This window comes from Carcharhinus amblyrhynchos, chromosome 8 (assembly GCF_965287045.1).
Source record: "Carcharhinus amblyrhynchos chromosome 8, sCarAmb.v2.hapA, whole genome shotgun sequence".
NCBI classification, from domain to species: domain Eukaryota; kingdom Metazoa; phylum Chordata; class Chondrichthyes; order Carcharhiniformes; family Carcharhinidae; genus Carcharhinus; species Carcharhinus amblyrhynchos.
The window spans coordinates 92,998,695-93,016,343 of record NC_137331.1 but is presented as its reverse complement, the minus strand read 5'-3'; the positions used below and the strand labels follow the sequence as shown (position 1 = coordinate 93,016,343).

The window sequence follows — 17,649 nt, the reverse complement described above, 5'->3', positions numbered from 1 at the left end:
TCTGTTTCGAAACGTCAGCTCTTTTCTCTCCTTACAGATGCTGCCAGACTTGCTGAGATTATCTAGCATTTTCTCTTTTGGGATCAATAATGGAGATTGATATTGAATGGTAAAATTAATTCACCAGCTCATGGGGCACCTCAAAGTGCTGAACGTACAAGAAATGACAGAGGCACAGTGACGGTACGGAGTTAAAATAAGATAATGGCATTGAAGCAAAGCACTGAGATCGTTCAACGTTGTGACTGACGGCACCCTCACCTGCCCGCGTGCGCGGTCCCTTCACCTGGCCGCGTGCGCGATCCCTTCACCTCGCTGCGCGCGCGATCCCCCTCACCTGACCGCGTGCGTGACCCCTCTCACCTGGCCCCGCACGCGCGCTCCTCTCTCCCACTTGACACCTTTGCGTCCAGCTGACAGAAGCGCGTGCACCGCGTCGCTCGGGGGCGAGCTGCAGGCCGACGCGCGCAACCCCCGCCCCCCCCCCCTCAAACCCCAGGCCGCCGGGGAGCGCGCGTGTGGACCTGTTAAACCAGCTCCCGCGGCTGTCACTGAGGGTCCGTGTGAAGCGAGGCGCGCCCCCGCGAGAGGGCCGGCCCTCCGCTGGCGGGCACGCGGCACTGGAGCGCAAACACATTCAGTGCCCAAAAAAAAACCCCACACACACGACAAGAAGCAACAACATAAATGAGAAAGAAAAAAAGAAATCCCGGAACCGAGATGGCGGAAGCGCTGATTGTGTGAGAACACCGAGAGAAACATTGACTCGGAGCTGCTGCCAACTTCATCAGGAGCATTTATCTCCAAATACCAAGAGGAAAAACTCCAGGGGAATTTAAAAAAAAACATGTGGAAAGGGAATCTTCACTGATGCTCAATCCTGTGCAACAATATTCTCCTGCAACAAGGAAATAACTCCTCATTGTGGGGCGGGGGGTGGAGGGGTGGTGGCGGAGAGAGAGAAAGTGGAAAGCAGGGATGAAGTGTTGCAAGAAAATGATGCGTGTCTGAGAGGCGAATGGGAAATTAATAAATTCATCAAAAGAAGTAACCGCAGCTTTTTGTTTTGCCGGCGGGAGAATGGCTTCCAAGGAGCGGCTGTACGAGCTCTGGATGTTGTACTTCACCAAGGTGAGTGAGTCCCACACCTGTAAAGCCGGGGCCGCCAGTGCCAGCACCCTGCCCGCTGCCCACCTCGACACTGCCCCAGTGCCCACCTTCACTAGCCAAGGAAAACAAATGTGTAAACGCACCGATGGCCAGTGCACCCTGACTGAAACAACTAGGTTTACTTTCGATGGCCAGTGCAACCTGGCCAAAACAACTACTTTTGTGTGTTGCCCTTGAGATTCATCTCTTTGAATTCTACTTTCATTTATTTCTTTAAAAAAAATAACCGCGATGCCTCTTTGGGGAGAATTATTACCGCAGGACAATTGAAGGTTATGCTTCTGCTGATTTGTCATGTGTTTATGTGTAAACCAGCCTAACTGTGTTTGGAGGTAGGATCCAATTATCACGCAGCAGCCCAGGACTTGGGGTCTTGTATTTTGTTTATGGCCAGTTGATTTTTTAAAAAATTCTTTTTTTTAAAGTTGTTTGAAAATAAGTTGGTGTGATCTTCAGTCAAATGGAGCGAGGTGGCTGCCCCGTACTGCAAACTGTTTGATTCTGGGCTGGACTGCGGTGTGTTTGGTCAGAAAGGCGACAAAAATAAACATCTCAGTTTTAGGAAGAGATCAAATGCGCAGTAACAGTTTAACATTTTGTGGATTCTAATCGTTTTGCAGTGCGTGGTGTTTGGGATTGTTTGCACTCACATTTAGAATGGGTGGCACTGCAATGGTTTATAAAATCTGACTGCTGCTTAAAGTTTCCACATTGCATCCGTTGCACTTGGAGAAGATGAACTTTTTTTTATCTGTTGTCACCATTTCCTGAAGGTGCTTTTATTTTTGTTGAGTCGATTATTTATAAACATTGGTTTGGATGCAATGCTGTTTATATCTACATGTGTATAATGTGTGTATTGTGCTGGAAAGGACAATCCCCAAGGCAGGGTTTGTCTGACACTGGATCGGACCAGTCTGTGCTTCAAGAACTGGGATACTGCAGGCACATGTTTGAACTCACGGAGTACGTGTTGGGTCCTCAGATGGAACCCTTCCTCGAATTTTTAAGCTCTGGCTGTGCGCAGTTGTGTTGGAATTCAGTCTTCAGTTCTAACTCTTTAAAAATCCCGGGGAATCCAGCCGACTTTCTCTTTCTTACCGATTTCTATTTTGCCTACACATCCTCATTTCCCTCCTGAGATTTGGGATATGGCTGTGACATAGTCAAAGTATGATCTCATGTCTACCACCTCCTGCTTCCCTCTTTCAGGCATCACAGTTGTGACCTTTGGTGCCATACCTGCATTGATGGACTAATAACCAGTATTATAAACCAGTGGGAGGCACCACTACCAGCTCAACTGTGTCTGCACATGCAACAATCAGGTTTGGGAACCCTGGAAAATGTTGTTCTCCTTCCCTAACTCAAGAGACTTTGACAAGTGTTATAGTCCACCACACAGTTCAATGACCAGATTTGTAGGAGATATTTGGCTTTGTGAACAGATTTGACAGCAGTGTTTTATGACTTGTAAGGTTTAATTCCACACACATTACATGATTAATCATATTATATTTAAAAGAGGACAACAAAAACAGAAAAATGCTGAAAATCTTAGCAGATCTGACAGCACCTTTGGAGAGAGTGTAGAGCCAATGTTTCAAGTCTAGATGACCCTTAGTCAGAGCTGCTGAGATTTTCCAGCATTTTTCTACATTTGTTTCAGATTCCTACATCTGCAGTCATTTGCATTTGTCATATTCTTTTTAAAGAGGAATTAACGGCTGACAGCGCAAGAGCTGTGATTGATGCTTTAGAGGTTAACCACATATCTTAATCAAATGTACATATTCGAGAGTATGAGTTCAAATGCAGAATAGGAGTTGGAAGATCCGCTTTATCAGTTGGCTGTAAGGCACCTACACAAAGTAAGGTTTGAGGTGCTCAATATAGTTCCTGCCAGGGGTAGGATTCCCAGCAAAGCACATTTGACATCCATTTACATAAACTGGCTCAGTAGTTATCACTGCTGCCTTACAGCGTCAGGATTCGGGTTTGATTCCTGGCTTGGGTCACTGCCTGTGCAGAGTCCGCAAATCCTTCCCGTGTCTGTGTGGTTTCCTCTGGGTGCTCCGGTTTCCTCTCACAAGTCTGAGAGATGTGCTGGTTAGGTGCTTCAGCCATGCTAAATTCTCCCTCAGTGCACCTGAACAGGTGCCGGAGTGTGGCGACTAGGGGATTTTCACAGTAACTTCACTGTAGTGTTAATGTAAGCCTACTTGTGACACTAATAAAAAAATTAAACAACATAACAAAGTTGGTTAATTTGGGAAGATGAAATGGCAATCTATTCAAGTAATTAATGCCCGTCTGAGTTTTAGGTAGTACCAATTTGTAATTCTAGATACCTGGCAGCATTGTCTTCCTTCTTGTACTGTACTTTTGTATTTCTCTATTAGCCCAACTACTCAATTTTTACATTCACTTTGGGGTGGCACGGTGGCACAGTGATTAGCGCTGCTGTTTCACAGCACCAGGGACCTGTATTCAATTCCTGGCTTGGATCAGTGTCAGTATGGAGTTTGCACATTCTCCCTATGTCTGCATGGGTTTCCCCCGGTTATTCTGGTTTCCTCCCACAGTCCAAAGATGTGTGGGTTAGGCGGATTTGCAATGCTAAATTGCCCCTTAGTGACAGGGGTTCAGCTAGGGTAAATGCGTGGGCTTATGTGATAGGGCCTGGGTGGAATTGTGGTAGGTGCAGACTTGATGGGCCAAATGGCCTCCTTCTGCACTATAGAATTCTATGATTCAACCTGTTCCCTGCTCCCACTTCAGATCACTACTAGCATCACTTATGAGAAACGGATCAAAACCAACTGTCAACATCAGGAAATCAGAATAAATTCCATTTGATGTTCAGCACCACACCAATCCGCCCCCAGTAATGACAAAATTGTGTTGGCGAATTTACTGACAATGGGAAGTGTAATGGAGGAGAAGCCAGGTAGGCATAAACCCAACTTTTATTGTTCTGTGGTCAGAGCATATGTGAAAGAAATGTGTTGGTGAAATGGTTAAATTGAAGCTTTCCAGATTTTGCGCTCAGCTGCTGTGAGAACTAAGTAAATGGTAAACAGTGAGTACATCACAGCACTTTTGTAGAGAGGCCAAGTGGAGCATGTGCTCACAAGTATTATGCTTAGCAAACTCATGTGACTTAAACCAAACACGGATTCTCATATAGCTTGCATGGAAAGTGGAAACTAAATCATGTTGCAGCAAGAAGAATGACTTGTCTTTAAATAGCACCTTGCATAACCTCAGTATGTCCCAAAGGAATGTGATGGAATACTCTCCACTTGCCTGAATGAGTGCAGTTCCAATAACTCAAGACTACACAATCTTGAACAAAGCATCCTGCTTGATAGATACAACATCCACAACCTTCAATATCCATTATCTCCACCTCTGATGCACATTGGCGGCAGCAGCAGCAATTCACTCAATCTCCTTCAACAATGTAGAACATAGAACATAGAAAATTACAGTGCAGAACAGGCCCTTCGGCCCACGATGTTGCGCCAACCAGTTAAAAAAAAACAATGACCCACTAATCTAAACTAATCCCTTTTCGTCCATAAACCTATCCACGGATCTCTTAAACGCCCCCAAACTAGGCGCATTTACAACCGCAGCAGGCAGGGCATTCCAATCCCTCACCACCCTCTGGGTAAAGAACCTACCCCTGACATCCGTCCTATAACTACCCCCCTTTAATTTAAAGCCATGCCCCCTCGTGCTAGCTTTCTCCATCCGAGGAAAAAGGCTATCACTATCCACCCTATCTAAACCTCTAATCATCTTATATGTTTCAATAAGATCCCCTCTTAGCCGCCTTCTTTCTAGCGAAAACAACCTCAAATCGCTCAGTCTCTCCTCATAGGACCTCCCCTCCATACCAGGCAACATCCTGGTAAACCTCTTCTGCACCCTCTCCAAAGCCTCCACATCCTTCCTGTAATGTGGGGACCAGAACTGCACACAGTACTCCAAGTGCGGCCGCACCAGAGTTGTGTACAGTTGCAACATGACGCTGCGACTCCGAAATTCAATCCCCCTACCAATAAACGCCAAGACACTGTATGCCTTCTTAACAACCTTATCTACTTGATTCCCAACTTTCAGGGATCTATGTACACATACACCTAGATCCCTCTGTTCATCCACACTATTCAAAGTCCTCCCGTTAGCCCTATACTCAACACATCTGTTATTCCTACCAAAGTGAATCACCTCACACTTCTCCGCATTAAACTCCATCCGCCACCTCTCGGCCCAGCTCTGCAACCCGTCTAAGTCTCCCTGCAAACTATGACACCCTTCCTCACAATCTACCACACCTCCGACTTTGGTGTCATCAGCAAATTTACTAATCCACCCAGCTATACCCTCATCCAGATCATTAATAAAAATTACAAACAGCAGTGGCCCCAAAACAGATCCCTGAGGCACACCACTCGTAACCGAACTCCATGACGAATATTTACCATCAACCACCACCCTCTGTCTCCTATCTGCTAGCCAATTCCTGATCCAATTTCCTAGACTACCCTCAATCCCATACATCTGCATTTTCTAGAGAAGCCTACCATGGTGAACCTTATCAAATGCCTTACTAAAATCCATTTATACCACGTCAACTGCCTTACCCCCATCCACCTCTTTGGTCACTTTCTCAAAAAAGTCAATAAGGTTAGTAAGGCATAACCTACCCGCTACAAAACCATGCTAACTATCTCCAATCAATTCATTACTCTCCAAATAACTATAAATCCTATCCCTAACAATTTTTTCTAAAACCTTGCCCACTACAGAGGTAAGACTCACCGGTCTATAATTCCCGGGGAAGTCTCTGTTCCCCTTCTTAAACAATGGGACAACCTTCGCTATCCTCCAATCCTCCAGTACTATACCAGAGACCAACGACGACCTGAAGATCAGAGCCAGAGGCTCTGCAATCACCTCTCTTGCCTCCCAGAGAATCCTAGGGTAAATCCCATCCGGACCAGGGGACTTATCCATTTTCAAACCCTCTAGAATATCCAGCACATCCCCCTTATCAACTGCAATACTGTCTATTTTACACCCCTGCAACTCAGTGTCCTCCTCAGCTGTAGTGGTATTACCAATGGATTTGTAATCCAGAACCCAGGACATTGACCTGGGGGCCCAGATCAGTACCCACCACAGCTGAATTTAAGTTCACAGAATCATAGAATTGATACAGTGCAGAAGGTAGCCATTTAGTCCATCGAATTTGCCGACAGAGTATCTTACCCAAGCCCATTCCCCCACCCCATTCCTTTAACCTCACACATTTACCTTACCAATCCCCTTAACCTACATATCTTTGAACACTAAGGAACAATTTTGCATTGTCAATTCACTTAAGCTGCACATCTTTGGACTCAGTAAAAATCTGGAATAAGAAGTCCAATGGTGACCTTAAAAAATTATGCTATCTAAAAAATATATTAAAAATATCCTTCCTGTAGGAAAGGATATCTGCAATATGACTCCAGAATCTGCAGAAATGACCCTTAAATGTTCTCTGAAATGGAGGGCAAATGGAGGGCAATTAGGGATGGGCAATAAACGCTGGCCCAGCCCAGAGCGATGCCCCTATTTTGTGACGAAATTTTAAAAAATCCTTTCAAACCTGTGACCTCTACCACCTAGAAGGACAAGAAGCATTCACCACCCTTGGAAATATGTCACCATCCTTTCACTGTTTCAACATCTTGGAACTCTCTCCCTAACAGCATTGTGGGTGTATCTACACAGAACCACCTTCTCAATGGCAGTTAGGGATGGGCAATAAAAATGCTGAACCAACAACACCCATATAAAAATGCAATCATGATTGGGAATTTGCACACAGCAGGGTGCTGTAAACAACAATGTAATGATGATCAGATAATTGTGTTGTTTGAGGGGTAAACATTGGAATACAGCTCCCCAATCTCCAGTTACCCTCTTATTTTGTTCCTTGCCCATTTTTTGCCACATCATACCATGTGTTCATACCAGGCTGTTCAACATTGAAAGGAACCACAGCTTTATCCAGTCCTCACCTGATGTTTATTGGATCAGCAATTGAACTTGTTCTCCTATCCCAATGGCACTGAGGCCAGTTGCGGTCCTTCAATTGCCACCCCAGTTAAGATCAGCTAACTGAGCATAAGTTGGGGAATTCACCATAGGACCTTCTTGGTAAGTAGCTAATTGGCAAAAGTCACTGAGTCGCTAGTGATGAGCTAAATTAAGTTTGTACCATGATGACGGAAAACATGGCAACAAATGCTGCTGGAAAAGTGGCAACTTAAAAGTAGTGGCATGTTTGGAACACCACTGCAGTCACATTGGAGCAGGATGAAAATTTGATTATTTTGTTCTGTTCAGTTTGGATGAAACTCGTTGTTAGGAGCTGATGGGAGAGACTGAGTTGTTTCACATCAAGGAACATGAAGATGGAACAAGAAAGTCCAGTCTAGGCATATAGTTCCTGTCAGCCATTGTGTAGGCTATATGTCCAATCCCAGCATTAGAGAGATCCTTCCAGGCACCTCCCTGATTATAAGAGGTATATAAATCTCTTAAAGGAGCACATTTAAGTTGTACATACCATAACGTGGTGTTTTTGAGCATCAGGGTAAATTGATCTCAACGGGGTTAGCTGTACAACGGGAGATTGTGGAGGCAGAAAGTCAGTTAAAAATGGGAAACCTTGCCAGGGTTTAAAAGTTGTTTACTGAGAGTATTGTCACATTTTCTTGCTCTTTGCTCTGAGTACATGGTCATTTCAAAGGCCATTAAGAGTCAACCACCTATATTGAAACTGGAGTCACATGTAGATCAAATGAGGTAGATAGATTCCCTTCTGTGACGTAGTTTAGTTTAGTGAACCAGTTTAGATTTTAAGGAAATCCAACAGCTTTCATGATTTCTCTAGTACCAACCCACAAATTACCAGATTTTTAAATTCCGTTTCTCAATGTGCCTTGATGGAATTCCAACCCACAACCTCGAGGTTGTCAAACTTATATCGTAGTAATTCCTAATCATTATCAAACAATCACTAATGGAAGGGCCCTTTGGTGAAAGACAGGAATGGGCTGATGTGTAACAATTCTGGAGTTGAATAATCTTCTCTACTTGTTATCCAGGTCCACCCAAAAAATAGCTATTTGATACAGGTATTAGAGATTGGCCAATGTTTAAAGAACTGCAGCTCAGCCAGAACCAGCAACCTTTTGATCAGAGTGGAAGGGAAGGAAGGAAAAAAAATGCATGGAAACTTGTCATGGAAATACAGTTATGTCCAAAAACAAAACGTATGCATCTTCTGATGTTGGTGCTCAGTGTTGTGACCAGTGACATGTGCATGCTAATTCAGGTAGCGCCTCAATTCCCCGTGTTTCAACAAAAAATAAAATAAAAGTGGAAATAAAAACAGAAATAGATGGGAAGAGATTAAGTAAGGCAGAGATTGTGTTTCTTTATCCGTTCATGGGATTATACATCACTGGCTAGGCCATAATTTGTTGCCCATCCCTAATTGGCCTCGCAAATTGTGCTAACTTCTTGAATTGCTGCAATCTATGTGTTGTAGAAATAACCGCTGCGCTGTTAGGAAAGAAGTTCCATCATATTAACCCAGGGACAGTGAAGGGAAGATGATGTAGTTCCAAGTCAGAATGATGTGTGACTTGCAGGTGGTTGTGCTCCTATCTGTCAGCAGTGCTCTTCCTTCTAGGTGGTGTAGGTTATGAGTTTGGGGTGTGCTGGCGAAGGAGCCTTAGTGGGTAGCTGCAGTGCATCATGTTGATGGTACCTACTGCTGCCATTGTGCATCAGTGGTGGAGGGTGCAAAATTTGAAGGTGGTAGATGGGATGCCAATCAAGTGAACTGCTTTGCCCTGAATACTTTCAAGCTTCTCATTTGTTAATGGAGCTGCACTCATCCAAGTGGAGAGTATTCAATCACATTTTTAAAGTGTGCCTTATAGATGGTGGATAGACTTTGGGGAGTTAGGTGGTGAGTTACTCTCTGTGGAATTCCCAGCCTCTGACTTCCTCTTGTATTTATATGGCTGGCCTAGTTTATTTTCTGGTCAATGATAAGCTCCCATGATGTTGATTAGTAGGGCATTCAGTGATGCGAACAGCACTGAATACCAAGGGGAGATGGTTAGATTTTCTCTTCTTGAAGATGTCATTGCTTGGCACTTGTGTGGCATGAATGTTACTAGTCAGTTAGCAGCCCAAGCTTGAATATTGTCTAAATCTGGCAGCATTAGGACATGGACTGCTTCAGTATCTGAGGAGTCATGAATGGTTCTGAACATTGTACAATCATCAGCGAACATCTCCACTTTGTGATGAAGGGAAGGTCATTGATACAGCAGCTGGTGATGATTAGGCTTAGAGCAGTGCCCTGAAGAACACCTGCAGTGATGTTCTGGGACTGAGATGATGAACCTCAACAATTTTTTTTGATATGACTCCAACTAGTGGAAAATTTTCCCTCTGATTCACATTGACTCCAGTTTTGCTTGGGCTTCTTGACCATAGAATCCCTGCAGTGCAGAAGGAGGACATTCGGCCTGTCAAGTCTGCAGTGACCCTCCAACAGAGCATCCCACCCAGACCCTATCCCGTAACCCCATGTATTTAACTTGCTAATCCCCCTAGCCTACATATCTTGGGACACTAAGAGGCAATTTAGCATGACCAATCTACTTAACCTTCACATTTTTGGACTGTAAGAGGAAACTGAAGCAGCCAGAGGAAACCACATAGACATGGGGAGAATGTGCACACTCTACACAGACAGTCACACAAGGCATGGAATTGAATCCGGGTCTCTGAGGCAGCAGTGCTAGACACTGTGCCACCATGCTGCCTACGAAAGTGGAGAATATGGACATTGCACATGCTAAGCGAGCTCTCTACCATTTGAGTTAATTCCCCCAACTTACTGTTATACTGTATCAAAAGTTGCCTTATTGTCAAGGGCAGTCACTTTCACCTCATCTCTGGAGTTCAGCTCTTTTACACATGTTTGTTCAGAGGAGCTTGTTTTAAAGGAAGGGACAGAGAATTTGTATTCAGACAGTGCCTTCCATGTTCTTAGGAAGCATTCCAAGAAGTTTTACAGCCATTGATTCACTATTATGATAAAGGAAAATATAGTCAATCTGCAGTCTCCCACTAACCGTTTCATGATCAAATGAGCTGTTTTAATGATGTTGGTTGAGGGATAAATGATACTGGAAGAATTCTGCTGCTGTTCAGATAGTCCTGTGGGATCCTTTATATCTACCTGACAAAGTAATCGGGGTCTCAATTTAGTAGATGAGCAGAAAAACCAGAATTCCCTTCAGTAAACTATCAGCCTGGATTCTTATGCTGAAGTCTCTGTTGTGGGATCGGAGCTTACACACTTCTTACTCTGAGCCAAGAGTGAAATTAACACTGAGCCACAGTTGATGTATAAATCCTTGTGGGAAGAAAATGCCTCAGGAACAGTGGAGAGAGGCAGAAGGGTATCAACTGTATTCTAGTTAGAGAGCCTACGTATTCTCAGGTGTGTTGCAAAGCTGTGGCTGGCTTAAAGGGCATCATTAAGGGGATATTTGACTGGACAGTAGTACAGAATGGGTGATAGCAGAAATAAAATTTGTAGAGATGTAAAATGGGCTGCCAACTTGTTTTGTATTATCACAGTCAAAATCTACCCCGAGGACTTTGAGGCTGGTATTCGAGCACACAGCAAACTAGTGGAACTTAGAAAGCGATAACAAGGAAGACATGACTAGCATCACATAGATGGATTTGATCTCCTTCACTTACAGTCTGCATCAATTCTGAACATTAGATTGATTCTTTAATATAAATTTAGATTCCCTTCACTTCCTTTGAAATCTAATAAAACCTGTTCCTGTTACTGCAGGGGTTCCATTATTGTCTCTGCCTGTCTGACTGAATCTTATACATTGATTCCTTTAAGTTTTCTAGTTAATGGATGTACGTTTTGTTTTAAATATTTAAATATACAAATTAGGAAACAGACTTTAGGAACTTGTTCCATAGAACCACCTTGTGAGCAAATATTGTAACTACAGTGACAGGAGACAGCAAAGTTGAATGGGGAATGTTACCATAACAATTTACAATGGGAAATTTGACGCAAAAGCATTATCAATAGGAAATAGACTTAGGTTCAAACCTCAAAATTGAGTTGATAGGCTGACAGCAACACTGCCATTGATTGCAGTGCCTCTGGGTCAGACCGTAGTGCCTCTGAAAAGGAAGAATTGTGACAATACTGTGCCTTAAAGAAATGTTTTTCATGTCGGATCTGCTTTAACAGTCTGCTTTCACCAGTGCCACTTGGACTTTAACCAGCAGTGTTTGTTGTTACTGCAACAGCATAGTTGCTCCTAATGGCTAGGATATTGGTTTTAATTTGAACTAGTGCAGTTCTGTTGTTTTTAGTAATTTCATCTGGGGATTTGCACAGTAGGACTTGTTTGGGTTGATTGACAGTAATATCAGGTGATTGAGTGGATCTAGACTGACACAGAGAACTCAAGGTTAGATGCTGCTTGGAGTTGTTAGAGAACAGTGCCTCTCTTTTCCTGAATGAATTTGGAGACTGGAATCTTTCAGGAAATAAATTTCTTTCTTTCTTTCTCTGGGAGTGGATCTTTCTCTGAGAGTCTGCTGTATGAGAGTCAGAAGACAAGTGGCTGTCTGGATCTCTGTCCAGAGCTGCTAAAAGGCTGGAAATCTAGCATTCATATAAGCATATCTGCTTTTGGTGCTAATTGGTTTTGAAGAAGGGATTTGTGTCCATGGCTTGCAATTGGAGCTATAGCAATAGCTAGTTGTTAAGAATTATACTTTGTCATGCTTAAATATCTTAATTGGTTAAAGTTAAAAAGTTAAAGTTAAAATGTATTTATTAGTCACAAGTAAGGCTTAAATTAGTGCTGCAATGAAGTTATTGTAAACTTTCCCTAGTCCCCACACTATGCTGATACTTTTGGTCATATTCTGTGTTCTTAAATAAAGTTTGTTTTGATAAAAGCTTCCTAATGGATCAATTGAATCATACCTGCAGTGAAATACCTTATGCTCAACCTAATGTCAAAATCGAAAGGAAAAGTTAGGGTCCAGGCCAATTTCATAACATAGCTTGGAGATTCTGATCTGGTCCCTAACAGAACATAAAGGATTATAGAAGAAGGGAACAGCAGTGGGAGTGGAGTAGATCACTGCAGGTAAAGAGTTAACAGTAACACAGACATGATGGACCAATGTTGTCCTCTGTAGGACTTGTAAATCCTGCAAGTGCCTGACCATTGTTGAATGGCCAGTCAATGACTGCATAGAGCCCCAAAAAACAAAGATGCTGGAGGGCAATTGGTATTTCTGTACCCAGGAACAGTCAGCCCTCTTTAAAGAAATGAAGAAAAAAGAAACATTTAATCTTCAGAGAAAATGCCTAGTGAGTGCAGTTCTGAATAGGTTATTATCGCCTGCTACAAGTTGAAAACAGATTGATTTTGTTTTCAAAACTTAGAACTTAAAAAAATGTAAATAATGATTTCAGTGGCTGGCAGATACCTTTGAAGTGTTCAAATACCACTGCTGAAAGAGAAAAAGGCAAAGTTAATATTTGGGTTAGAAACCCTTCATTAATATTTACCAAAAACCTATTTGCATCAGACAGTAAGTTGTATGATCAAGCTCCACTTTCTAAGATTTGACTTCATAATCTAAATCACTGTTCCCAGTGCAGTACTGTGAGAATATTGTACTGGCAGAGATGCCATAAACCAAATGAGACATTCAGCCAAGAGCCTATTTGCCTGCTAAGATGCATATAAGATTTTTTAAAAATTGCAAAACACACAGGGCAGACAATAGTCATTCACAAAAGTGTAAATGAATTGAGACGGATCAGAAGAAATCACAAAAGAGAATTAACCCAAACTCACCCACAGCATAATTACTAAAATGCTGTGGAAATCAGGTTCAGATGTAAGTTCAATTATCTGAAATGTTGGAAGTGACTCTTTTTGTGGAGAGTGAAAATTGACCCCTAATCAAACCATTCTATGATTCTAAGAAACGTTGGGATTTCAGACAACCATTCCTCCCTCGACCATGACCAATAAAAATGGAAGAACAAGTCATCATTATTTATTGTTTGTGGGATCTTGTATGCTGGTAGACATTGCTACATATTATATTGCTACTACATCTTTTTAGACAGTCCCAGGAGATTGAGGATGACCTACTTCTGCTACAGTTTGCTGTGTTCTGAGGGTGGCTGATAATATGGGATCTGCAGACTCTGCCACATGAGTGACAATTAGTGATTGAAGGGCAGGATGAATGGGGTGTTTGAAAGTTTGCGTTCTCCCTCTGACATTTCTGTCTACTCATGATGAAGTCATTCTGTGTTTGATAGCTCCCCGAATAAACCATTTTGCTTAGTCATAAGCCAGGGATTCTCTTCAGGGATGCTTTGAGAACATCCTTGAAACATTCTTTTGTATTTGTATACAATACAGCTGTGACTGTCCTTCAGTGGAGTTGAGTTGAATGTAGAATGTTTTGGGATTTTGTTTTGAGAAATGTGATGAGGAACTGCATAAATGCAAATTCTAAATAATCAACTTTTAGCCTCGTTATTTTGGTAAATCAACATCGTATTAAATTCGATGTGTTAATTGAGGAACAATAGCTTACAAATTGTGTCTAAGCCATGGGTATAATCACAACTGATCTATGGGTGTTTTTGCTTGTGTTTTTTGATTCAACAGTGGTCAATTGTCTGTGGGTGTACTGTGGATGGGATCCAAATCTCATTGAGATCTCATTGAGACGTATAAGATGATGAATGGGATGGATAGGATAGAGGTGGAAAGGCTCTTCCCGCTCAAAAAAGACAGTAGGACTAGGGGGCACAGCCTCAAGATAAAAGGGGGGCGGTTTAGAACGGAGTTGAGGAGGAACTTCTTCACTCAAAGGGTGGTGAATCTCTGGAATTCTCTGCCCGTTGAAGTGGTGGAGGCTGCCTCGCTAAATATTTTTAAGACGCGGGTTGATGGGTTTTTGATAGGAGAGGGGATTAAGGGTTATGGGGAGAGGGCGGGAATGTGGAACTGAGCAGCGACAGATCAGCCATGATCTTATTGAATGGCGGGGCAGGCTCGAAGGGCTAGATGGCCTACTCCTGCTCCTATTTCTTATGTTCTTATGTTCAAATGAAAGAAAATATTGTGGGCCTGTGAGAGTCAAATGCATGGGGTAGAGTTAGCGATGGAGGAAGTTATACTGGATTTTTAAGAGAATACTAAGAGGGTCGATAGGATCCAAGACAGAGTAAACTGTACAGGGTCTGTGGCATAAGATTAAATGGGGTGGGTAGAGTCCATAATAGAGTAGAGTGTACAGAGCCAATGGAAAGAGAGTAAATGGTTGAGGGTAAAGTCCATGAAAGGGTAGATTGTACAGAGCCTATGGTAGGAATAGGCTTGAAGGGACAAAGTAACTCACTCTAGTTATCTACTGCAGTTTTCACTTGATGGAATCTTGCACAAGATGTAAATTTGTTGCACCTCTGCTAATTTCCTGCTGTTATTTGAATCAGTCTCACTGCCCAAAGAATATTAAGATTAATATTTTCATAATTTATAAGCGGAAGATATAACCATGCTATCTATAGCAAAGCAAAACTTTGGGGCATTTGATTATTGGCCAATTTTCACTCTCCACAAAAAGAATCACCTCCAAAATTTCAGATAATTGAACTTACACCTGAACCTGATTTCCACAGGTTTTCAGTGGTTATACTGTGGGTGAGTTTGGGTTAATTCTCTTTTCTGATTTCTTCTGATTTGTCTCAACTCATTTACATCTTTGTAAGTGACTTGTGTCTGCTCTGTGTTTTATGTAAACAGGACAATAGAAATCCTGGTCAAACAGGATACAGTTTTCTTTCTTTTGTGATAGGAGGGTTGGTGGTATCATTTGTTGGTAGCAACACAGCAGCCAAGTTTGAAAAGCAAGGTCAGAATAAGAGAACTAAATAATGGGTGGGGAGAGGTTCGGGTTATTCTGGTTGTGGTAATGGTCTTCCCCTTCCTGTAAGTGTCTAAAGCTTGTGTTTTGGAATTAATTCAAGTTGCTTGATTGGATCACTTCAATGCTTGGACTATTTTTTATTCTGTACTTAGGTGACGGTTGTTGCTTAATTAGTAAAACTCCCACCTCTTATTCAAAAGATTATTGGTTCAAATTAAACATGGACAATTGAACATATAATCTCTGCTGACACTCCAGTATAGTACAAGGGAGTGCTGCAATATTGGAGGTGTAATCCTTTGAATGAAATATTAAATCAAGATCCACTCTGTCCCCTCAGAGGAAATAATAGATCCCACTGCACTATTCTAAGAATAGCAGGGGACTTTGCTTGCTGTCCTGACCAATATTTGTCCCTCAACCAACATCACTGAAAAAAATCTGGTCATTAATTTCATTGCTGCTTATGGACCTTTACTGCGTACAACTTGGCTGCCAGGTTTCCTAAATTACAACGGTGATTATTATTAGTCGATCAAAAGCCCCAAAGTTTTGGTTTACTATATATGGCACAGTTATATCTTTCACTTATAATTTATTACGGGCAGCATGGCAGCACGGTGGTTAGCACTGCTGTCTCACAGCGCTAGGGACTGAGGTTCAATTCCGGCCTCAGGTGACTTTCGGTGTACAGTTTGTATGTTCTTTCTGTTTTTGCATGGGTTTCCTCCGGTTGTTCCGGTTTCCTCCCACAGTTAAAAAATGTGCGGGTCAGGTTGATTGGCCATGCTAAATTGCCCTTTAGTGTCAGGGAGATTAGCAGGGTAAATATGAGGAGTTAAGGGGATAGGCCTGGGTGAGATTGTGGTCAGTGCGGACTTGATGGGCTGAAAGGTTTCCCTCTACACTGTAGGCATTCTATAATCTATGATTACACTTCAAAAGGACTTAATTGGCTGGAAAGCTGCTTCAGAATATCCTGAGATGGTGCCAGACACAATATAAATGAAAGCAAATTATTGCGGATGCTGGAATCTGAAACAAAAACAGAAAATGCTGGAAAATCTCAACAGGTCTGACAGCATCTGTAGAGGGAGAACAGAGTTAACATTTTGCGTCTGAATGACCCTTCATCAGAGACGATGTAAATGAAATTGTTCGTTTTGTTTATTTTTATTGTCAGGCAACATGTCTTTACATGTAACCTGGAATGGGCTGGGGATAGCTGAGCAGAGACAACGTTCTGGAGTCATTCAGTTGAAAGTTAAGTGCTGTGATGGGAAGTCATAAAGAAAGATATTTAGATGGACCAAATGGCCCCCTTTCATATTTACCTTTATGAAAGACATTTCTTCTGACTTCCAAATGTGTTTGGTATGTGAAGATATTTTCCTGTTTTAACACTACAGCCTGGTTTATTAAATGCATAGGTTGAACTAGGATGTCTCAGAGCCAATGTCCAATGAAGAGCTCTGATAAAATAAAGAGCCAGAGTAACTTCACTGCATTGATTAAACCAAGGGAGGTGTTTTCCTAATAGATACTTAATGAGTTTGCAAATCACGGAGATGACAGAGGGATTAGAATATCAGGTGAGGAAGGGTTGCAGATGAGACATCGCCAAGGGGTCCCAGGTGAGATAGACAGAGTAGAACAGCACCTGAACCAAGCTGACAGCGTAGTAGGTCAACTTGAAATCAATCATAAACGATTGGTGTTGGAACTGAATTTTTTTTTTCACTCTTAATATCCGATGTGATGCAAGGTGCTGATGTCCATTTGACATATGAGAGTTGTTGAAAGCTCATAGGATCCAAACTGTAAATTAAGTTACTGATTGAAGAGGTAACACAAATCTGAGGTTAGTTACCAATGGAATTAGTTCTAATTCGACCTCATTTCTCTAAAGAACATTTTTTCAGCTTGGCAACTATGGAAAATTTTTGTTAGTAATCTTGACCAACGTATTCTGAGTAAGCATTCAGAAGAGAGGTGGGTACACAACTCCAATGTCTATGAGGGAAGATTAGCAATGGGTAAGGTAAACAGCTGTTCATAATGAGAAATGGAAGGCAGCACACACCAGTAAAAAGCAGGTGTGATTGCACAAGGAGTGGTGGATTGTCAAATTAAGGTGCAGCAGAAGTGCTATTGGACTCAACATCAAAACTTGTCACATTTCAGAGCAATGTTTGCCAAAACAAATTATGCATCCTGGTGCATGATTGGATGGATACAAAAGGAAATGTGTTGGCTATTTCTCTATAAAGCAATGGTGAAACCACATTCCAGAGTGTTGTAACTTTTATGGGGAGTAGCTGTGCTTCTGAAAGCTAGAATAGTTCTACATTGTTGTCATTGTGGATTCTT

The 17,649-nt window shown here is 42.2% G+C and overlaps 1 protein-coding gene across 1 annotated transcript in view; it reads left to right on the top strand.

Moving 5' to 3' along the window:
• Positions 1-619: 619 nt before the first annotated feature.
• The window catches only part of nbeal2 (neurobeachin-like 2), a 227,477-nt gene continuing 210,447 nt past the window's right edge, over positions 620-17,649 (top strand). The window contains exon 1 of the mRNA XM_080194499.1: positions 620-1,131. Coding sequence (XP_080050625.1) covers positions 1,081-1,131 — 51 coding nt within the window. The 5' untranslated portion in view covers positions 620-1,080. The remainder of the gene's footprint in view (positions 1,132-17,649) is intronic.